The sequence below is a fragment of the Mixophyes fleayi genome, chromosome 1, assembly GCF_038048845.1.
Source record: "Mixophyes fleayi isolate aMixFle1 chromosome 1, aMixFle1.hap1, whole genome shotgun sequence".
Taxonomy (NCBI): domain Eukaryota; kingdom Metazoa; phylum Chordata; class Amphibia; order Anura; family Limnodynastidae; genus Mixophyes; species Mixophyes fleayi.
The window spans coordinates 24,632,603-24,657,638 of NC_134402.1; the positions used below are offsets into that span (position 1 = coordinate 24,632,603).

General features: G+C 41.5%; 1 protein-coding gene across 1 annotated transcript in view; it reads left to right on the forward strand.

Annotated features, from left to right (window-relative positions):
* The window catches only part of LOC142149904 (cystine/glutamate transporter-like), a 158,232-nt gene that overhangs the window by 98,711 nt on the left and 34,485 nt on the right, over positions 1–25,036 (forward strand). Inside the window, exons 4-7 of the mRNA XM_075205453.1 lie at positions 682–807; positions 11,787–11,886; positions 20,857–20,901; positions 23,677–23,800. Coding sequence (XP_075061554.1) covers positions 682–807; positions 11,787–11,886; positions 20,857–20,901; positions 23,677–23,800 — 395 coding nt within the window. The remainder of the gene's footprint in view (positions 1–681; positions 808–11,786; positions 11,887–20,856; positions 20,902–23,676; positions 23,801–25,036) is intronic.

A 25,036-nucleotide genomic window follows, 5' to 3' on the forward strand; every position in this document is an offset into this window, starting at 1 on the left:
ACCTAAGCTGCCCACCCTCCAGTGTGTACTCAGAAAGAGTTTTCAGCACAGCCGGGAACCTTGTCAGTGATTGACGTAGGAGGTTACTTCCTAAAAACGTGGAAAAGATGATGTTCATCAAAATGAACTATATCTTCCATGAGGAAAGCCTTTACCGGCAAATACGTTTGTACTGACACTTCTGTAATGGCGGATTCCAGCGGAGATGAATTAATAGTTTGTGATGATGATGTCCACACTGATGAGAGTGAGGATGATTCTGAAGATGATGACGACAACATCTAGACAGTGTAGAAATCATTTGACAGCACTGTTGATCTAACCTGCCTTTAGGGCATTTATAGCTGGTTTGGTGGGGGCCCAAACAGACTCATCCACAAAACTGGCACTCCTTGTCACTGAAGTGCTAGGTTTGCTAAAGTGTGCATGTCCTTTGTAAGATCCAACATACTTTACTTTTGTTACCATAGGCTACATAAAATATTCTGTCTGTCTATTATGTAAAATACTTGAAGCTATTTGCTAAGATGCACTATAAGTATATTTAGCATAGGATAGTAAAGTACTATGTTAGATTAATAAAATTCAATTGTAATGCACAAATTATTGCTAATGCAAAAATAAATTACACAAAGGTTTTCAATCGTTTCTCTGTGTCTTTCTCTTTTCTCCAACCTCCAGCCGTTATAGTGGTCCTGAACAGTATGAGCGTTAGCTGCACTGCTCGAATCCAGATCTTGTTGACCTTTTGTAAGCTTATAGCACTCCTGATGATTATAGTTCCTGGAGTTATGCAGTTAATTAAAGGTAAGAGCAAACATTATTGTAATATTTTTTGAATGTATAATCATGTCCAAACCCGTCATGTACTGTGTATATACTCTATTTGAATTATCTATATATTTGCTGGAAGGAAAGAAGTAGAATATCAATTCCCCATATAGCACTTAAAACTCAATTCTATCTTTAAATACTATGGGGTTTATTTACTAAACTGCGGGTTTGAAAAAGTGGAGATGTTGCCTATAGCAACCAATCAGATTCTAGTTATCATTTATTTAGTACATTCTACAAAATGACAGCTGGAATCTGATTGGTTGCTATAGGCAATCTTGGCCAAGAAATGTGTTGGTGTCTTAATTATAACACCAAAATAGTTTTCTGGATTTGTTTCTTTGAAAAATGTTGCTGTAGTGGGCAGAAAATGAGTTTGCTGTGACATAACACTGGAGCTTATATTAAGTTTAACACAAACTGCGTTCTTGGCATATATTACATGCTTTTTTTAACATCTTTGCAATTGTTAAATGCACTAATTCTGAAATCAGTGGTTTGTGTGCACGCTCAGATGCAAAAAAAGCTTATACACCAAGAGCAGGAACACAGACTGTACAATATGATATGATAACGCAGGTAGCTAAAAGAGAAAAAATACATTTGTTCCAACATAACCACACTGCCTCAGTTCTTACCCCCACTCTATTCTTAAGATGCTTAAATTAACATTTAATAAAGTGTGTCAGTAAAGCTGATTGCATGGCTGCTGACCAAGGAGAAAGATCAGAGGAATTAATTATACATAGGTACAGGACCGCATTGAGGAGAGGCATACCAGGGACATAGAAGTAATAGGGGTATGCTGTTTAAATATCTTATAAAGCTCCCTTATTACTAGGGATGTGCACCGGCCACTTTTCGCGTTTTGGGTTCTGATTACCTTCAGGTTTTAGGTTCTAATGGGTTTTGCCAAAACACCCCCCTCAAGGTTTTGGGTTTTGAGTTCTGATTTTTTTTTATAAAAACTGCTAAAGTACAGAATTTTGTATTTTTTACTCAGCGACAGCAGAGACTATACTCCACTCAGAACTAAGTAATACTCAGTGACAGCAGAGGATATACTCCACTCAGAACTGAGTAATGCTCAATCACAGCAGACACGAGATAATATACTCCACTCAGAACTGAGTAATACTCTCTAACAGCAGATACAAGAGACTATACTCCACTCAGAACTGAGTAATACTTTCTGACAGCAGATACAAGAGATTATACTCCATTCAGATCTGAGTAATACTCTCTCACAGCAGACTCCAGATTCTATACTCCACTCAGAGCAGAGTAATACTGTCCGATATAAGACACCGCAGATAGTACTAGTTAGAATTATAATATATAATAGAGGTGCAGTACTTACACCATGTCCACCAATCAGCCGTGCAGAGGCCTCATGTCATACCGTGCAGATCTCCGCACCTCTCCCCTATTCCTGCACAGTGCGTCCCTCTGCTACACACAGACCGTTCCAGGACTCTGCACATCCAGCCTGTTACATCCCAGGGACATTGGTAAAACAAAGCTTTTGTCAGGAGTCACAAAGAGAAGCCCAGTGACCTCTGCCCCTCTAAGTCCATACAACTCTGCTGAATGGAGGAGGAAGGAGAATGTGAGGACAGGGGAGGCTTCCATGTGCCAGGAGTAACCAGTCACAGAGATCCCTCTATGCCTCCCTTACACGGTAACACTAGATGGCTAGCTCTGCGGGATATAAGCTCCCAATACACCTTTACTCTAGACTGTAAGTTCTCATGTTACCCTACTAGACTGTAGGCTACACTGACCAGGATGTCACATTATTGTATATAACTAGATTGCCAGCTCTGTGGTACACTGCCTCCCAATACACCTGTAATGTAAGATATAAGCCCCATTGGACCAGTTCTGTCATTAAATCTCTAGAGTGTAAGCTCCATGGTCACAGATATGCTGAAAGATAGTTCACATCACATTGTATATTTCACAATGTGGGCAGAGATGGAACAATACTGCAAAACTATAATAAATAATATAACATGAGCACATTCAGTAATAACATGTATCATATGTAATAAAATACCATACAGAGGACATTCACATCTAATATAATGCACAGTAGATGCCACATATAAACCAATACAACCAGGACCCTTGTCAGAAGAGCTTACAATCTGGTGGGAGAGACAGGACAATGATGGATTAGGACGTGACATTATGTTATTATAATGTACCAGAGCTACTGCTAGTACCTGAACAGTCTGCCGGTCCGGGACGGCGCTGTACACCCTCCCTCTTCCCTGATCAATGCTCGAGTGAAGATGGTGGCAGCAAGCGGGGACTAATATGAATCTGGATCTCGCGAGATCCGACGGCAGGATTATGACGTTAAGCCTCGTTTTCAGTTTTGCGATCGGCGGGAATACCCGAATAGTGCTCGGATTAGGCTCGGATCAGCACTGTTCGGGGGTGTTCGGATTGCGAGAATCCGAGCCCGCTCATCCCTACTTGTTACTCCTCCAGTTGTGGGGGGGCATGTCGGATATGTTTGAAGAGGCATTTATGTCTGTATCAATAGATCATTTGTGAGAGGAATTTATTACTAACTAATCACCAGCTAGCAATGTGATCACTTTATCAGTTCTCTATTAATGCTGTGCTGTAGGCGAGAACTGTTGTGCTTCACTCTGATCTGAAATTGACAACACCAGCTTGAAGGAAGACCAGGTGACTTCACACGGCAGCATTGGGTTTCCATAACCACCACCTCGCCAAAAAACATCAGAACTTGCTGATAGGTCACACTGCTGTGCTGGTAGAACCTCACCCCCTCTGATGCCTCATTTACCATGAAGACTCAGTGTCCGCCACAAGAGGTACATGTTTTAGCAATGAACCTTGCACAGGCGGCACCTCCTTAAATTACTACCATAACAACTCGGATCACATTCAGTCTCTTCAAGGTCACCTCATCGCCCGCTGCCGGGTTCTTCTGGTGCCATAATTGAGAAAAGTCTGTGTTTGAAGGTTTCAGTCTTTTCAGTGAGTCGGCGATGAGGTCTTCAGATTCATCCTGCCGGGGTAAATACTGTTGAGTTTTACAGCTTCGGAAAAGTGATTACCACCGGCAGAGGGAGGCAACTGACGTGAACTGTTAAAAATATTTAGAAGAACTTTATTACAGCTTTATGCCTTCAAAAAATGATGTGTGTTGATTTGACAAATTGTACATAATCAACACAAACTAAACAGACATCATTTCTTGAAGCCGTAAAGCTATAATAAAGTTATTCTAATATTTTGCAAAAACAACGTACATGTAATAACTACTGTCCAATTAGTACATGTACATTGGTTTCGTCAAAGTCAAGTTATGTATTCTCAACAGCAAGATTGCATGTACAGATAATAGCTGATACTGAGGTGATTAGTCCAAATAAACATTTTAATAAAGAGAGTTTGAAGGTTCTGAATAAATCTCCCAAAATAATATACTAAAATGTTGGCAAGGCTATGGGGCTCCTAGGCTCATGGGACCCCCGGGGCAACTGCCCAGCATGCCCATGCATTAAGACGACTCTGGTTGTGTGGAGTGAGGACATTTCTTGCAAGGTGTGCAGGAGGCTTTTGGGGAACAAAGAACATATTTTCTTTGTAAAGCAAGATTTTTTTTTAATTAGATTAGGGTGGAGTCCAAAGTTTTAGGACTTTCCCTTCTGTTCAGAGAGTCACATGACCATTTAAACTGAACCTTGCAGTAGCTAACAACTGGCAGTCTTCACATCTGGTCCTATACTTTTAATCAAACTCACTTTATGCCTTCATGTCTCACTTTGCTGGATAAGCAAATTCACTGGGACACTCCGAGCAATAAAATGTTAAAAAATTTACATATGTAATTAGGCCAGCCACATATTCCTTAATTTCCATGACTAATGCATGCCCTAAATGAGGCTTAACTTAGAAGTATTTCATGAGAAATCTGACAAGTATATTTTGTTGACATGGGTAGAAATAAAATGGTGGAGGAAGGGCTTTGTTGCTACGGTTGCACAGTGCATATCTGTAGATTTTTCTATTTGGACATCTACGTTGCAGGAGCATCTTTGGAGAGTGAAGGGTAGGTAGATCTTGCAATATGCTGAGCAGACCATCCACGTTTTGTAGGCACATCAGGGGGTAAATGTATCAAGGTCCGATTTTTTCAGCATGTTCAAATCCGACAAAAGTCCAAAGGTTATCTAATGTATTAAGCTGCGATATTTACCCTGATCTTCAAAATCACTGGTCGTCTCTGGCGATTTGCAGCGAAGTCAAACACTCCCGTCTTTAGCTAACTCTGCGTGTTCAGTAAACCCATCACTGTTACACTCTCCCTCCCTATACAGCCAGAGGTCTAGACAGCTGTCAAATGTTTAAAAATAGCTAAAAGTCCAAAAAAAAGAAGCGTGGGGTCCCCCCCTCCCAGCCACTATTTACCCTAATGCTGCCAGCCTACGTCTGGTAGCGTGAAAATTGAGGAAACAATTTGCGTTGGGGCCCCCCTGATTTTCACTTAACCAGCACTAGGCAAACCAGCCGGGGTGGGTGGCACTACTATAGCAGGGGAACACTCGGCAGGGGTCCCCCAGCTATAATGACAAACCAACCCCAAGCTGTTCAGTGCTGGGCTGGATTCCCTAGGGCATGGTCGAAAAAAATGAGAAGGCTCCTCCTCTAGGGACAACCAACCCAGTGCTGAAAACACTAGGGCTCTTCCTACACCCCTGGGCGGTGGGTGTATTGTAATAACGGCGATATAAATGTAGAAAAAACAAACAGACGCCATTTTTTTTGTGGAACTACAATTCCCAGCCAGCCAGGATGCCATAAACAGTGTGGGCATGCTGATACTCGTATAACTACAAGCACCAGCATACCCATTGCAGCCAGGGCATGTTGGCACTTGGAGAACTACAAGTGCCAACGTAGCCTGACACTCAGGGCTGGTTGAGACCAGCAGCTTTTAATCCTAAAATGTCTGTAAACCAAGTCCCAATAATGTACTGGATTGGATTTTACAAATATGGGGCCCTTCTGGCTGAAGAACAAAGACAGCAATCAACAAGGGAGCCCTTCTGGCCAGAAGAAATGAATAATTTGCCAAGCATGGACTACTGTAATTGCAAATTAACTTGGGACATTTCCAAGCAGGACTTTTGGATACAAATTTATTGGGACTTGGTTTACAGACATTTTAGGATTAAAAGCTGCTGACGACAGGTGAAAATATCAGTGGTGAGTATATTAGGGAAATATTATTTTTAATAAAATTATGTGGTATAAATAAGGGTGTTTAGTGTCTTTATTGGGGATTTATTATTTTTATTAAAAGTATGTGATCTGTAAAGAGGATGTGGTGGTTTATTTAACATTTTCTTTTGTGTAACTACAGGTCCCAGCCAGTCGTGGGTGTCAGGGTATGTTGGTACTTGTGGTTCTCCAAGTGCCAACATGCCATGGCTGCCATGGCTATACTGGTACTTGTAGTTATGCAAGTATCAGCATGTCCACATTGTTTATGGCACCCTGGCTGGCTGGGACTTGTAGTTCCACCAAACAAAACGGTGTCAGTGTGTTTTTTTACATTTATATCACCATTATTACCCTACACCCACCGCTCAGGGGTGTAGGAAGAGCCCTAGTGCTTTCAGCACTGGTCTGGTTGTCCCTAGAGGGAATGCCCGCTGGTTTATGTTGGCGGTCCCCCCTCCCTAGGGAATCCAGCCTAGCGCTGAACAGCCTGGGGATGGTTTGTCATTATGGCAGGGGGACCCTTGCCATGTGTCCCCCTCCTATAGTGCCACCCAGCCCGGCTGGTTTGCCTAGTGCTGGTTAAGTAAAAATCCGGCTTACTCCACGCAAGATTTTTCCCTGATTTTCACGTAACCAGCAGTAGGCTGGCAGCAATAGGGTTAATAGTGCTCAGACGGGGGCCCCCACGCTTTGTTTTTACTTTTATCTATCTTTAAACATTTGACAGCTGCCGGGAGCCCCGGCTGCATAGACAGGGCAGTGTAACAGTGATGAGTTTACTGAACACGATGCTAGAATGCAGCGTGTTGTATCTGGCGAGCTTTTAAGCAAAATTACAGCTTCACACATTTGAGACTTGTATAGCTAGAGTGGCAAACAGTCGGAAGTTTGATCTGTATCGGTTTTGGAAAAAGCGATTTTGACAGAAACAAATCTTTGGCGATTTTACATGAAAACTCAGGTTAATACATCCGCGAGTTTCAACTCTCCCGAGAAAATCGCTTGATTTGCAAAATCGCACCTTGATACATTTACCCCCATGAGTGCTTTGGAGATTTCCTCCAATAGGTTCTAAGTAAGCCATATTGAGTGGAAGTCCATAAAAATTGACCAGTGTCTGTGTTAAGAAAGTTTAGATTAGAGATGGTCACTGACCCCCGTGTTTTGGTTTTGTATTCGGTTTTGGATTTGGATTACCATCGTGTTTTGGTTTTGGTTTTGCAAAACCGCCATTGCGTGTTTTGGTTTTGGTTTTGTTTGGTTTTGTTTTGCTATTTTGTTGGAAAATCAATGTTTTTGGGCCTAAAATAACCATATTTAGTGGTACGCCTGTTTCTTGAATAAGTAATGTAATTGTAAAGCTAATAAATTATCCAAAAAACAGTTTAATTCCTGTTAGGTAGGCCTTCATTAATTCTACACACAAACCAGATTGTCTTCCTCTCCATCTATGCATATTGGCAATGCAGCCATCGTCTTTAGATGTATATTACACCCTACACTTATAGTTAAATATGTAAAGAAATGGAAAAAGCCAGTTTGGTTTCTGTCTCTCTAAGCCCCCCTCCACTTGTCGAAAATACCAATAAATTCAGCCGTTATAGAGTGTACAATATTAATTGAAATGGAGAAAGCCAGTTTGGTTTCTGTCTCTATAGGCCCCCCTCCACTTGTTGAAAATGCAAAAAAATTCAGCCGTTATAGACTGTACAATATTAAGAGAAATGGACAAAGTCAATTTGGGGTCACTCTGTCTATGACACCCTACCCTTAATGATAAATTGCCCAAACAGCAGCCTTTCAAGACGGTACGTGATATGGAAATGCCCCAAGTCCCTTTCCTCTTTGGGGGTAGATTGCACCCTAGACTTAAATAGAAAGTTTTAAAAACATGTTATCGTCATCATCTGGATCTTCATCCTCACCCTCATCGGTGTGTACGTCACCATCACAGACTATCAATTCATCGCCGTTTGATTTCGCCATTAGAGAACAGTCAGTGCTTGGATGTCTTTGATGGTGAAGGCCTTCCTCGTGGAAGATGTAGTTCATTTTTATAAAAATCATTTTCTCCACATTTTTTGGAAGTAACCTTCGACGGCGATCACTGACTAAGTTCTCGGCTGTACTGAATACTCGTTCAGAGTACACACTGGAGGGTGGGCAGCTTAGGTATTGCAAACCAAGTTTGTACAAGGGTTTCCAAATGTCCTGCTTTTCCTCCCAGTAAGGAAAGGGACTGTATGAAATTTCCATATCAATTACCTCTTGAAAATAATCTTCCACCATCCTTTGCATGTTTATACTCGTATTGGATGGAGTTATGGGCAAGGTGACACATTTTTTAGAAAAATCCTTCAAACCAGCCCAGTTGTTAAGTTGTTCTGGTCTGCCCCCTGCGTCTTCCCTGCTTCTTTTTGGGAAATTTAATTTTTTATGAGCAGCAGCAGCTTGAGAAAGTGAAGGAGGACACGTCGTCAAGCCGAGGCCCAGTTCAGCGGCCAACTTGCTGAGCAATAGCTCCTTGCAAAAGTTCACATCTCGCTCATTTACAAGTAAAGACTCAATGTAGGTTTTAAACCTTGGATCAAGCACAGTGGCCAAAACGTACTGATCCGAGTTCAAGATCTTAATAACTCGAGGATCATTGTGAAGCGAATGAAGTACTTAATCGACAAGGCCAACATACTTTGCTGAATTGCTTGCTTTCAGCTCCTCCTTCAGTTTCTCAAGCTGCTTTTCCAATAGTCTAATTAAAGGAATGACTTGGCTCAAACTAGCAGAGTCTGCACTCACCTCACACGTCACAACTTTAAATGGTTTCAGCACCTTGCAGCGCACTGAAAGGATTCCCCACTGTGCAAGAGTGAAATACATCCCCCCTCCTTTCCCAATGTCCTGGCTTGTGCAATATGCTTGGATGGCTTTGCGCTGTTCCTCCATCCTCTGAAGCATGTACAGGGTGGAATTCCACCTAGTTACCACCTCTTGCTTAAGTTGGTGGCAGGGCAAGTTAAACTGCTCTTGGAGCTGCTGTAATCTCCTACATGATGTGGCTGAATGCCTGAAATGGCCTGAAATTTTACGGGCCACCGAAAGCATCTCCTGCACCTCACGGTTATTTCGTAGGAAGCTCTGCACCACCAAGTTGATGGTGTGAGAAAAACAGGGAATATGTTGGAAATCACCAAGCTGTAATGCTCGCACTATATTGTTGGCGTTATTAGAAATGAAATATCCTGGGGAGAGTCCAAGTGGTATAAGCCATGTATCAATCACATCTCTTAGTTAGCGTAACAAATTGTCAGCTGTATGCCTGTTAGTGAAGCCGGTGATACAAAGAGTGGCCTACCTGTGACAAATGTTACGTAGTGGTGTCAATGCTGCTGCTATTCCTGCTGGTGAAGGTAAATGACCAACCCAGTGGGCTATCACAGTCATTTAGTCTTTGGTTTGGCCACTTCCACTTGTCCACATATCTGTAGTTAAGTGGACATTGGGCAGAATGGCATTTTTCAGTGCAATCTCTACATTTTTACACACTTTTTGGTATAGTTGTGGAATTGCTTTACGGGAGAAATGGTGTCGCGATGGAATTCTGTAACGCGGACACAAAACCTCAATTAACTGTGAAAAACCAGCTGCGTTTATTGTGGAGATTGGATGCAGATCTAACACTAACATTGCAGCCATGGCGTCTGTGATTCGCTTGGCGACTGGGTGACTGCTGTCATAATTGCTTCCCCTAGCAAATGATTGTTTCACAGTTAATTGCTGAAATGTAGGACTGCTCATTTTCTTGACCTGCCTCTGGGCTGACGATGAACCCCCAGCAGCAGCAACAGCAGCAGCAGCAGTGGGACTAACGCTTTCTTCAGAGGAATCTTTAATAGTGCAGGAGTCATCCAGCCCTAATAAGTGGGATGCCGGACTAACTCCGAGAGCTACTGAGGATATTGATGAGGATGGTGTGGTGGGTGTATTTTGTAGCCGTCGGGATGTCGGTGACCGGAGGGTCTTAGCTGATGATGGAGTGCTTGTAATTTTTTTGGAAGAACTTTCAGCTTTTCCCAACACTTTGCCATGAAATCTCATTAAATGGCCTAACATAGACGAGGTTCCAAGATGGTTATGGTCCCTCCCTCAACTGACTGTGGCTTGACATACACTACAAATGGCTATACAATTGTTGTCTGGATTTGGGTAGAAATAATTCCACACATAAGAAGTGAATTTTTTTGTTTTATGCCCAGGCATGACAATGGCCTTTTTCTTGTCACGTGCCAGAACTGCTGCCACTGGTGCAGGATTACATAAACAACCTCATCCTCATCAACATCCTTATTAGCGCCCTCGTCGCCTACACAAATCTCCCCCTCATCCTCTTCTGATTCCAAAGTTGCATCCTCAAATTGGGTATCACCGGCTACACTCGGGCTATTAAGGCACACATCAGCAGAATGCTCACGATTAGACATCCCACTGTTGGATGGACTCTCCACAGGGATTGGTATCATTTGTGAATCAGAGCAAACATTATCTAATGCCTTACTGTTATCTTCCTGCTCAGCTTTGACGCGTAACAGTAGTTGTGCACCAATTATAGGCTCGGTAACTTTTTTGGATCTGCCACTAATAGAGCAAGGTGAAGGCCTCATTCTCTCTTTGCCGCTGCATGTGTAGAATGGCATGTTGGCAAAAAATTTTTTATCGGGACTTAACTTTTCCTCAGTTATACTTTGTTTTCGCTTCAACAGCGTAATTTTTTTTTTGGTGTGTGTTTTTTTGGATGATTTCAAAAGATGGAGTAGTTTGACATCGCCTTTCCCAGATGACGTACTGGAAACACTACCATCAGGACTGGTGACAGAACCTGGTTGCTCATTCTGCTCATATATGGACTACTTTGAATCCATTCTGAGCCAAAAGCACTTGTAGTGCTACAAATTGTTTTAAATACTGCTGATAAATATGACTTTTGACAGCCAGAAATATTTATGCACAATTATGGGGGACACCCCAAAAGCACTGGGGAGTGCCAAATATTGAAAAAAAAAAACCTCCACTATCCTCCTCTCTTCTCTAGCGATTTTTGATAGTTCAATTGGAATAAGAATATTGTATTCTCTGTTCCTGCTCTAATCAGCCTGTGACTACACCCTGCTCTCTCCCTCTGTCAAAAGGCGATGGATTGCTGTGGAGGCGGGTATTTATGATCTTAAAGTATCACGAGAACCGAGCCCCGAGATCCGACGATGTCACGATGACGTTCGGCCTCGATTTGGATTCCAAGCGGGCAGGAGAGTACCGAGCCTACTCGGCTCGGTACTCGGATACCCAAAGTTCGGGTGGGTTCGGTTCTCGGGGAACCGAGCCCGCCCATCTCTAGTTTAGATTAACAAAGATATATTACATCAATGCAAATTGTGATAAACAGTTATTCACAGATGTTATTACTTTAGACAGCTGTGTTCCCGAGTAGTAAGTGCAAATGTCAGAGGAAAACACGTACAACACTGTGTTAATGAGTATTAGAAATTCTTAACAGTATAGCACTATTTGATAATGTATGAGTGTGATTCATTATAATACAATTGTTTATTGATAAAGTAATTTCCATGTTAACCGCATCGGATCACCAACTATATTATTGCATGTCAATAAATACTTGTTTGTTACAGGCGAGACACAGAATTTCAAAGATGCCTTTGTTGGGAAAGATGTAGGCCTTATGGGGTTACCCCTTGCCTTTTATTCTGGAATGTATGCATATTCTGGCTGGTAAGTAGACCTGTAAAAATATTTTCATGTAGAAAGTGAACCTTTTAATTTCCTTGTCCTAAAGGCTTCTTTAAAAAATCCCATTGCTTGTAGATAATCCCAGCTAAGTGGATCTTCCATATATATGCAGAGACTATAATTAGGGCCTTATTTAGAGTTGAGAGCAGAGTATTCAAACTAATTCAGTGAGTGCGCTCTCCGCACTCTCATGGGGTCACCCACTTATTACTTCCTTCATTATACTGACTGAATAAGAAGGCTGGTAAAACCCAAAGAGCAAACAAAAATACCCAAACAATTAAAAGTAAAAAACTAAGTAACATAAAATCAATTACTTTCTGCCCCCTGAACAATAATGCTTTAAGCATGGTAAATACAGCTCTGACCATCACAGAGATTCATATTTATATGTTGTAATTAGAAATATTACTTGTATGGACTTACATGAGACTGACACCCTAGGCCTGATTCATTAAGGCACGTGAATGCTGATACGTGATACATGCCATATTTTTCTTAAAATCAATTTGCACATGCCCAGGAACTAGCCATATGCCAGAGAAAGCAATTTATCTTCGAACACACTTACCTTTGGGTCTTTATATTCCACATGTGTATTAGATATATCCTGCAGTGTATTGTCTGTTAGAGCACAACTAGACCTGTATTCCTCAACAGACGTATCTTCAAATCCGCTCCTTGATGAATACGGAGGCACGTAAACCCGAGATATATACTTTTTTAAAACACACAAAAAGCAAACAAAAATGCACCATATGCTTGTTTTACATTCCTTGATGAATCAGGCTCCCTGTGTTTAGGACCATGCACTGCTAATGATTCCAAGAATCCGTTAATTGAGTTACAGGCAGGGAGGTGTAAGCATATGTGAATGAGCCCTCAATATTTTAATCAGTTTAAGACATCAGACCCACTGGCATTTTCCTTATATTTTTAACGCTAGTAAAACACATATCAAATGTAAATATTTTCGGTGAGCCTTATAACTTGTGGTTTTACTAGTGTCTTTAGGGATCACTGTAAGCTGCACAGCAAATGCAAAAAAATGTAACAAGTGGCTTTCAGAAAAAATACTACTGCAACACAAATAAAAATTCCAATAGGTATTTAACACTAGAAACAACAGGGAAAAGCTCTCAGACTGAGACATGTCTTCTCCTTGTGCCTCTCTATGCTTAGAGAGGTGGGAAGATGAGGTATTGGGCAGGCAGGTGTAGGCATAATGCAGTAAGGGTTTGTTATCGCCCCTTTACTCACTACACTGAGGAGGAAGAAGCCACAGATACACTTCTATGATGTGTGTCTGTTGTGTCTGCTTTCACCTGGTGAACGGTCCTCACTGATGATGATTGTAAGCCACATGTATTGTAAGCTAATCATACAATAACATCAATCATCATATGCATGGTATTCTGGAAACTGTCACCACGTAATACAAAGTCAGTTGAAAGAAAAAGAAAAAATATTATTTTATTGCTAACAAATTTAAGCTATTATACAAAGGATACAACTAGGTATCTAGTAAAACTGGACATACAGGATGATTAAATAGACATGATGGCTGAAATTTTTCCAAAGGTATTTATAATGTATATCTTCCTAGATTCTTCTCTTCATTCTTGCTGCATACTTTTTAAATCAAGTGAACTGATGGTTGGAACCAGCTATCAAAGCCGTCTGCACTCGTATAATGTAATCTGTCAGATGCTTAACACACCGTCTCTTAATAACAGCAAATTGTAACAAATTTGATTTCAAAAGTGATGCCTTTGATGCCACATCTACAGGAAACACAAGTTTAACACGTGTACAAAAATAATGAGAAAAGGTAAAAATAAAAAAAATCACAATAAAATATGTCACTAAATAGCTCATTTTAAGCACTTCTACTACATCACTGTAATTAGCATCTAGCTACTTGGTAAGAGAAAGGACAGGAGGGTATTTGATTTTGACACTAGAATAATACCTAGACAATGATGTAATGTACAATGTGGTAAGATCTGCAGAATGTAAGAACTTAACTTTAATTTACGATAATGAGATTTGAGGTTTGTACAGGTGTTATGCTGGCATTGAATCATTCACAGTGTAACAATTGATGACGTGTTGGGGCCCAGGGACTAAATGGTTCTAATTGTGTGGTCATACTTACAAGTTCTCTGCCCTGATGTAACTTTCCAATGAATGTGTTTGTTTCTACATAATGATTAAATAAGGATTCCGTCATTCTAAAGTGTTCTTCAATGGAATACTTTACAGTTAATGAATTTAGACATGATGGCTACAAAGCACCCACTAACAATGACATTGAGACTATCAATTGTAAGACACGTGTGACCTTGGACTAGTCATCTTATCTCCCATCGTCCTACCAATATATGATGAATACCTTGTATAAACATTCATCTAACAAGACTGAAACAATACACTAATTATTAGCTAGCCTATGCTATAATAACTTTGTGGTTAATAAAATGGTGCCAAAGTAAATGGACTAATATTTAAACTGGCTTTAAATATTCCATAATGCATATTTGCATAAAATTAATTTCTCTCAAAGCTTATACAACCCATTACATTTACTAAGATACTTTTGAAATGAATACACAGAATAAAAGAATTAAACCCTGCTTCCATTAGTTTTAAGGGAGAAATATGAATAATCCAAATGATATAACAATGTACAATTTCCAGTTGCTCATTTTCAAAATTATTCACTGAGAAGACTTAAGAAATCTATGATTTAAGAAATGCAGGCATTTCTTAAATCAAATAAAGCTGTAATTTGTTTTAGACTGAGTCATCAGAGATTTCAAATTAATATGGGTCTTGTGTAAAGTAAAGAACAGTAGCTTTAGCTGACAATGTAATGCATAACCATCTATACCACTGATACAGTGTTGCAGAGGCCAATAGAAAAATTAAATGAAAACCTGACAACTATAAAACAAATATAAAATAAAAGCAAATAGAGAACCAAATATCATAAAGGGCATAAAATGAATTAAAAAACGTAAGAGCTTGAACAGAATATTGCCAAGCAAGAATAATAAATGCCACATTGCAGTAGTGTCTGACAGACAGATGCCCACCAGATGTTCCCAATTGTTCCTAAACCCACAGTTATAAAGTGTTTGGTTTCTTCTTGTCTTAAACCATAATAATACCGGTATAAGCATAATATAAGCATAATCATGAGCCACTATTTCACAGCCCTATTTGCTGTATATGTAGTAACACCTGGCAACTTTACCTTAATTCCGAAAAGTAGGGCTAGCCACACATGGTGCAATCTGGTTGTTTGGCATCAGCTCACTCAAGGCCATATGTAGAGTCGCATGCGCAGTAGCCAAGGATGCGTCTCACTTGGCTCTCAACGCATCAGACGCCAATAATATAGTATAAGCTTTAAGTGTATATTATGAAATGTTGGCAATTTGCATACTATTTCGAGTCCCACTTATCTCTAGATACGCGAGGCTCAGAATCCTATGTAAATTACAAGATGCAATGTATGCTTATGTTGTAAGTAGAAATGCTCTGGCTCGGTTCCCAGAAAACCGAGCACACCCAAACTTCGTCAATCCGAGTACCGAGCCGGGTTGGTACTTTTGCGCACCCTCGGAATTGAAAACGGGGCAATTCGTCATCGCTACATTGTCGGATCTCGCGAGTTTTGGATTCTATAAGTACTGTCCTCCACGGCGATTCAGCACCATTTCACAGATTGACACAGAAGGGATAGCATGGTTCTTGGCAGTCTCTAGTGCAGTTGGGCAGCGTCATAGATAGAAAACAAAGAGGAGTGGTAGCGGTGTTCTTCAAAGTTTTCCAGTGACATTCAGGAGAGCTCCATTGCTCCATTGCTAATTGTCATTGCTGAAATAGAAATAAAAGGGCTGGCAGTCTTGGTCTAAATCTGCAGTCACATTGTACGGTGCTATATAGCTCACACACAAACAGGAGAGCTCCATTGCTCCATTGCTAATAGTCATTGCTGGAATAGACATAATGGGGCTTGCAGTGTTGTTCTTAAACTGCAGTCACATTGTACTGTCTTATCAAAATGGATTCACAGCAGTACACAGAATACCAGGAGCACCAAGCAGCTGCTGGCACCAGTCATGATAATAGTAATCCCTCTACGTCATCTGCTAAAGCCTATGTGCATAGTGTTTTTAAGTCAGGGAAACAAAATGTAAAAAAACACCTTTTACCATGGTAAAAATAAAAGACATGTAATCCAGGCAAAATTAACTGCAGAATAAAATAAAATTGCCAACATGCCATTCTACACACGTAGTGGCAAGGAAAGAATGAGGCCTTCGACTTTCTCTATGAGTGCTAGTTCTGCAACTGTCACTGAGGCATCTTCTTGTAAAGTCAGTAATGACCAAGCAAGACCTTGTTATTCTTACTCCAAAAGTGGTGTCCAAATAATTTTACATGTAAAAGCTGAGCTGGAAGAAAACAGTAAGGCATTAGAGGAAAATCTATGTTCAGATTCAGAAATGACACAAATCCCTGAGGAGAGTCTATCCACGAGTGCTATGTGTAAGCCTGACCTTTCTGATAGTGTACCAATAAAGAAGGCCCCTTTCAGCATTTCTGCAGATGTGTGCATGAACAGCCCAAGAGTAGACGGTGATATACAAATTGAGGATGCCACTTTGAAATTGCAACAGAATGAGGGGGATATTTATGTAGCTGACGAGGGCGCTAATGAGGATGTTTATGAGGTTCTCTTACCTCTCAGTCTGTATGTATTACCCAGTATTGTTCTATTAATGTTTGCTCCCAATTGTAAAGCACTGCGGAAATTGCTGGCGCTATATAAATAAATAATGATGATGATAATAATGATGATGATTGTGTAAGTCCTGCACCCGTGGAAGCAGTTTTTGCATGTGATAAGAAGAAGGCCATTGTCATGCCTGGGCATAAGACCAAAAAATCCACCTCTTATGTGTGGAATTATTTTTACCCTTATCCTGACAACAGTTGTCCAGCCATTTGTAGCGTTTGAAAAGCCACAGTTAGTAGAAGAAGGCACCTTAACCATCTAGGACCCTCATCCATGTGGCGCTCTTTTGAAGCGAGTTCATGGCAAACTGTTGGGAGAATCGGAAACTTATGCTAAAAAAATAACAGCAAGCAGTCCAGCATCAGCTACCTCCCTTCTCTCATCTAGATCCCAGCACCTGCAATCTACACCCTGAACACCGACCTCATCAATATCCTCAGTACTGATCAGAAGTAGTCCTGCATCCAAGTTGCTAAGGCTACACGGCTCCTCCACTATCGTGGATTCCTCAGACGAATTCTTGAGCGTTAGTCCTGCTGTTGCTGTTGCTGCTGCTGTTGGGGGTGGATCTTCATCCCTGAAGCAGACCAAGCAGAAGACTACTAGTAGCTTACAACAATTGACTGTTAAACAATCCTTTGCAAGAGGAAGCAAGCATGAAAGCTGTCATCCAGTCGCAAAGCGGATCACAGATGCCATGACGACTATGCTAGTATTAGGTCTGCATCCAATATCCAATATTAATACAGCTGGTTTTAAAGAGTTACTTTAGGTCTTGTGTCCCCTTTACCAAATTCCATCACAACACCATTTTATTAGAAAAGCTATTCCTTAACTCTACCACAAGGTTCGTCAAAATGTAATTATTGGGCTACAAAATGCCATTCTACCCACTGTACACTTAACCACAGATATGTGGACAAGCGGAACTGGGCAAACTAAAGATTACATCAATGTGACAGACCACTGGGTTGGTGATTTGCCTTCACCAACAGGAACAGCAGCAGCATGTACCCAACTACGCCACATTTTTCTGAGGCAGGCTACTCTGTTTAGCACCGGCTTAACTAAGAGGCATACAGCTGACAATCTGTTACAAAAACTAAGGGTCATCATTGCAACATGGTCAATCCCGCTTGGACTCTCCTCAGGATATGTCATTTCTGATAACGCAACCAGTATTGTGAGAGCATTGCAGCTGGGTGAATTCCCTCACATTGCCTGTTTTGCTCACACAATATGGTGGTGCAGAGCTTTTTAAAAAATGACAGGTATGTGCAGGAGATTCTGTCTGTGGCCCGTAAAATATCTGGACATTTCCAGCATTCTGCAACAGCATGTAGGAGATTGCAGCAGCTATAACAGCAATTTAATTTGCCCTGCCACCAACTGAAGCAACAGGTGGTAAAAAGGTTGAATTCCACCCTTGCTTCTGAGGATTGAGGAACAGCGAAAAGCCTTCCATGCTTACTCCACAAGCCATGACATTGGGAAAGTAGGGGATGTATTTTAGTCAAGCACAGTGGAGAATACTTTCCGTGTTGTGCAAGGTGCTGTAGCCATTCAAAGTAGTCACCTGTGAAGTGAGTTCAGACGTGAGTTCAGACACGGCTAGCTTGAGCCAAGTGATTCCCTTAATTAGTCTTTTGGAAAAACAGCTTGAGAAACTGAAGGAGGATATGAAACAAAGCAATTACGCCAAGTATGTCAGACTTGTAGATCAAGTTCTTTATTCGCTTCACCAGGATCCAAGAGTTATTACATTTTTGAAATCGGATCACTACATTGTGGTGACTATGCTTGATCCTAGGTTTAAGAGATATGTCTTCTCTTTGTTATCAACTGACCCAGATCTCAAGAGATGCAAGGAGCTCCTGGTGAGCAAGATGACAAGTGTTACATGACAGGACAGTGTCTCCTCCTTCAGTTTCTCAGTCAACTGCTGCAAGGAAAAACTTAGCTTTCCCAAGAGACCCAGAAATGATGCAAATGACTCAGCACAACATTTTGACATCTGGTCTGGTCTACTGTAAAAGAATTGACCAAAATTAGTGACACATCTGCTGTAATTCCACCTGATCCTACTATCAACATCCAAAGAATGGTGGAGGATTAATTTAAATTTTTTGGAACAGTATAAAGACAACAGTTTATTAACAAAGGACAGCTTTGCTTGCAGAATTAATATAAACATGGATGTCTAAATAGATGCGTATATGTAATGTTCAAAAATCTACTTTGCTGCACTTTCATCACTTTTGCACAAAATGTTTGTAATCTGCACTTTACGTTAAAGTTACCTAACTATATTATAATTTTTTTGGGAATTGGGGCTGATTCACAGCTCAGTGATTAACTTGCTTTTTGCTGTGAAATTCAATGGCTCTTTTTAGTGCATTGTCTGGCACCCTGGATTGGTCTTGGTCTGACAAAGGCACGCAACCTGGCGGGGTCAGCGCTCGTCACCATGAATTAGCTGTAGAATTAGTACAGTTATCCAAGGAACGGGTGGAGTATTCAAATGAACAATAACTGATTTCATGATTCATTCTTAGTTTCACTGTACCGGCCATGTGCTCAGGGTGATGGTGATCTCCTCTTCTTCATCTTCCAAAGCTTAGTCTGCAGGGGCCAGTGACACACCCATTTGTTTTCTCAGGTCTCTTAGCTGTTCTTTAAACTGGACATATTTTTCGTCCTGCCTCAGGGCCTCCTCTGTGTTATTCTTCTGAAGCGCAGTGTATCTTTCGTGTACAAGGTCTCTTAAATCCGAGATCTCATCCAGTGGGTCACGTTTTAACTTAAGTACAGCCTCCTCAACTTCATCTATATATTGGTTTAAATATCTTTTAAATGCAGTGTATTCCAACATGACAGATTCCATGCTGCCCACATGTTCCATATCACAGTCTGTCTGAAGCAGATCTAATGCCACTCCAGTTGTAATATCCATTCCTGTGTCTACATAAGTTTGGCAGTTCTTCAGGGATGAGAGGGAGTATCCACAAAGGAGAAGAAGATTAAAGATGTAGCAGACATGGTTTAATAATGTAGAGTTCATTGACAGCACTGTTAGGCTTAAGGCAGCTAAGCTATTGGTAGCTTGTTTTGTTGAGGTCCAAACAAACCAAACACTTCAGCCACAAAAGTGGCACTGCTTGCCACTGAAGTGCTTGCTTTGTTAAACTGTACATGTCCTTTCTTACATAACGGTGGGTCTTGCACCACTTTTCTTTTATGCCATTGCTGTGTGCCAATGTTTCCTAGATGTGCTATAAACTGCCGTGTGTTTGTGTCATTACTTTGTCACTTAGCATCCAGCCAGGTTACTGCAGTCTTTGTTTGACAGTGTAAGAAAATAATATTGTGACCTGTGAGGTGGTCAAAATTGACTGCAAATGACTTGAAATTAGTGTTGTTGAGGTTAATAATGTTGGGAATAAAAGAGCGAAATTATGTGATTTTAGCAAAAATAAAACAGGGATTTTAGAAAAAATAGGGATCCAAAACCAAAACACGCAAGGGCGGTTTTGCCAAAACCAAAATCAATACACAAAGTTAATCCAAAACAAAAACCAGAACACGGGGGTCAGTGAACATCTCTAGTTGTAAGCGTACCTTGATTCCAACTCTACACAAGTCCCTGAGTAACTAACCAGCACACATGTGAGACTGGATATCGCTAATTCCTCACCAGTTATCAAACAGCTGGTTCCTGCACTTTGACCCTAGTAATCTTTGCACACACATGACAGTAGAGTCCTTGTTTGACCCAATTTTCCTCATAGCCAATCAATTCCAGTTCAAGTTGACCAGATTTTGATTGTATGTGACAAGACCATTAACAATAGTTGGCTGATTTGGTCATTTAAATCAATTTGAGTAATCAAGGTTTCATGAGCTACTAAATTAAAAACGTTTATAATCAGTAAAAAATAGTCAGAAACCAAAATGGATATTCTTGTATTATGGCATGATAAACATATATAACAGTTTATGCTCTCTTTATGCATGGGCTGTACTGCTTAATGACATACTGCATGTTTTGAAATGTACGTTTATGTTTAAGATTAACAAAATAAAACCTTGACTATATCCCAGACTTAAATATCTGAATACAGCTCCATTTCTTTCTTTTTTAGGTCTTATCTCAATTGTGTTACTGAAGAAGTTGAAAATCCTGAAAAGTGAGTGAGCAACAAATATATAAAAAAATATTTCTCTTTCTTTATTTTTACTTATTAAACTATGTCGGCGGTTCCCAAAGTGCGCGCCGCGGCTCCCAGTGGTGCCGCGGCGCTGTCACTGGGGTGCAGCGGGCCAGCCATAGAAAAAAACGGCGGCGCCGGGACCCAGCAGCCTCCTCTCTCCCGCAGTGACAGCTGCGGGAGAGAGGAGGCTGCTGGGTCCCGGCGCCGCGCGGATGGGTAAGTTTTGTGTTCTTTGTTTTTTTCTATGGCTGGCCCACGGCAGAGGTTGGTTTGTGTTTAATGTTTAGTACTATCAAAGGGATTTTGATACACTGATCAATGGGACACAACCATACAACTGTCCCCGATAGAAGCAAAATCCCCAGGACACAGATTTCTCCAGCAGAGAGGAGGGTTGAAGGATGGACCCATTTCAAAATGAAAATGATTATTAGCAGATGGTAATTATCATTTTTGTAGTAGTGCCTATGTCATTCATGTTTGTTTTTAGTAAAGCAAGCAGTACTCCTGTTTCCTATTTTTAAGGGGATGGTAATGACGAATCTTGCACACTCCTGAATTCCGGGCAGGTCTGAGTTCCAGGAGAGCCGGCCGTTCTTTGTTTTTTCCTATGGATGGCCCGCGGCAGAGGGGGCAGAGTGAGAGGGATCGTGACAGAGGGCAGAGGAGGGGGGCAGCGTGAGAGAGGAGGGGGACAGCATGAGAGAGGAGGGGAACAGTGTGAGAGAGGGCAGAGGAGGGGATAGCGTGAGAGAGGGCAGCGTGAGAGGGCAGAGGAGGGGACAGCGTGAGAGGGCAGAGGAGGGGACAGCGTGAGAGAGGGCAGAGGGGGCAGCGTGAGAAAGGGCAGAGGAACTGGAAGCAGAGGGGTCAGAGTGTCTGGATGCAGAGGGGGCATGTTTGCATACAACTAAATAAGTATTTCTGTCCTGACCTAAATACTTATTAAAAAATTTTGACCCAACTACTTCTAAAATAGGACTGCTTGGTAATTATTTTGGAGGGGTGCCTTGAAAAAATTATGGAGACTCTAAGGGTGCCGCGAACTGCAAAAGTTTGGGAACCACTGAACTATGTTAATGTTTAAGATGTAATTTCAGTCATTATGATGTGCTGGAGAAGCACAAACACCAGAGGGTAAATGTATCATACCCCGGTTTGTTCAATTCGCGGGAGTTCGGCGTCTTGGAAGTTTCCTTTTACAAGGCAGTGCCGCTTTAAATTTAAGCTGCGAAGACGCCGAACTCCCACGAGTTGAACAAACCGGGGTATGATACATTTACCCCCAAATTTGTATGTGTACATCAAGTGAATGCTATGGCTTGCTAGGTAGGGTCAATGCTATCACTTTATTCCTCAGCAATGACACTGGTTCCACATGAAGTTATAGGCTGCATTCTCATGAATATTGATTCAGCCCACAAAATGGCTGCCTCCATTTTGCGTAGTCAACAGAGGCAGTTTCATTGGTTCAGCAGAAGGTAAAGGATCATCAACATTTATTTATATAGTGTCCCTAATTCTGCAGCGCTGTACAGAGAACTCATTAACATCAGTCCCTGCCCCATTGGAACTTACATTTTAAATTCCCTAACATACACACAGACAGGGAGACTAAGGTCAATTTTGACAGCAGCCAATTAACCTACCAGTATATTTTTGGAGTGTGGGAGGAAACCGGAGCACCAGGAGGAAACCCACGCATACATACAAACTCCACACAGATAAAGCCATGGTCGGGAATCAAACTCATGACCCCAGTGCTGTGAGGCAGAAGTGCTAACCACTGAGCCACTGTGCTGCCCACAAAGGTTTGTATTAGATATGCTGCAAGCAATTTCAGCAGGCTAGCAGGAGAACAATAGGCTTTCTACAGGTAACCAAGTAAGAGAGTGATTGGTTGCAGGCCCCAGTCTAGGCCATCAGGGTAGCTGTAGATTAGCAAAAGAGTAGACAAGTATAGGTCAAGGCCTGAACTGGTAACTCTGATTCAATTCAGTATATAGACTGAGGTCAGGGCAGCCAGCACAAACCCTTAGATACATAAAAAGCCACTTACTGGAAGAACAAGGCAGATCAGTATACATATAACCAGACTAAATATCAAGGACAGAATGTATGAATCCTTAACCAGGCACCTTTTAATGGGTTGAGCGGGTTTAAAAAGAGGCAGTCTCATATGACATGTCATGCCAAATTCATTGCCTCCATAAAGCTAGTAACTATTCACAGAAGGCGACTACCAAATTTTAGCCCAGGGGGTGAGACTCAGCAGCCTATTAGGCACGTTTTAAAAGGAAAAAAATGCTGGTAGTCCAGTGACCCAGCCCAAAGTAGCCCACTATCTATGGGACTGGCCCAAAGGGCAGGTGTCTCCCTGCCACCCAGGCCAGCCTGTTTGGGTATGCACCCTTGCAAAGTGAATCTCACAGGCATGCAGGAGATTCAAAGCAAACTTAAGCAGAGACTCTGAAATGTCTCACACTAAAGACAGGTTAGTTATATGCAGCCAATGACAACATTGGTGCCCTTTAAGGTGTGAAAGAAGAATGTCTATAACATATGTTAAAGGGTTCAGAGATACAGCTCCGATACAACTACACTATGGTTGAGACAAATATTGTGTTAATTTATATCAAGTGATTTATTATTTGTTCTGACATAGTATTGTGAATGTAATTCCAGTTGCTAGTTTTTGTCAGAGCTGAATATAAATGAATTGCATATAATGTTTTGATTTTTCTTTTTCAGAAACATACCACTTGCAATATGTATATCAATGGTGATTGTTACAATTGGATATGTCTTAATTAACGTGGCATATTATACAGCTATTACAGCAGAAGAGCTGCTACTGTCAAACGCTGTTGCTGTGGTAAGGAAGTAGGAAAGTCAAATGTGATAGTATTTTAAGATTTGAGCAGTAATTTGAGATATTGTTAATGTTTGCTGTACTTTAACATATGTGTAATAGTTAAAACTATGGTAATGACTTCTCCACTTGGTATAGTATTTACCCCTGCCCTTAGAGCCTTCATCTTTGTGCACCTGTAAAACCATTTAGGAGGAGTCATTGAGCTGAGCTGGCCACTACAGAATACTACCGCCGTCATTGCCCCCTTATTGTGTCATGCCACTGCTTCATTTCTCTAACATTCCAAGACTTAATGCCCAATATGGATATCTAATAGTCCTAGAATTGGAAATGCCCTTTATGATATGTTAGGGGAATATGTATCATATCACACGTTTACACATGACACAGACCTTGGATATGTCCTTGTTAACTACAGTAGACTACATGTATATTTTTTAATATGTTAAAGTTCTTAATAAGCACTGATTAGCTTTTGTCACCAGGCACCAAGTATACGTGGTATGATAGTGTTATGAACCCCTCCAGCCGGCACAACACAACCCGGAGTCTACTCTGCCAATCAGGTGTTCACTGGAGCCCCTGATGGTGGGGACAGACTGGGCTGCAGACTGACAGAGGGTCGTGAAGTGTGTACCGGCTGGGGAGAACCCAGGCAAATGGAGTGAAGTCCAAGCAGAGGTCAAGGGCCGGCAGCAGATAGCAATTCCAATTAACAAGCCGAGGTCAAGGGTCACGAGCAGACAGGAAGATCGGTCAACAGGCCAGAGGTCAGGGTCACGAGATACACAAGCAAAGTCCAAATCCAGGCAAAGGGTCATACACGGGTAATCAGCAGAAAGTCCAACAGGCAGGAACAAGGCACAGAGCAGGTCAGCAGACGGGCAACAGAAGCTATAACCGGCAATGAGGCAGCAGACCTCATTGCCTTAAATACAGGCATAGACCAATCAGAACTTGTATACACACCTGCAGAGTAATTGCTGGTACAGAGCAGGACCAATCAGGGCTTGTCCCTGAAATACACACAGTTGCAGGTTAATGTCCTGTAGTTCAGCCCCCTTCATTCAATCAGCCCACAGGCTGTCTATTGCGCGCATGCGCCCGGCTTCTAGCCCTGCCGGGACGCATCGCTACTGAAGAGGCGTCCGGCGGTTGCCTTGGCGACGGCCGGGCAGGAAGAGGAAATGACGTCTCGGTCGTCAAGGTGACGGCCGGGACGCCAGGGGGAGCCAG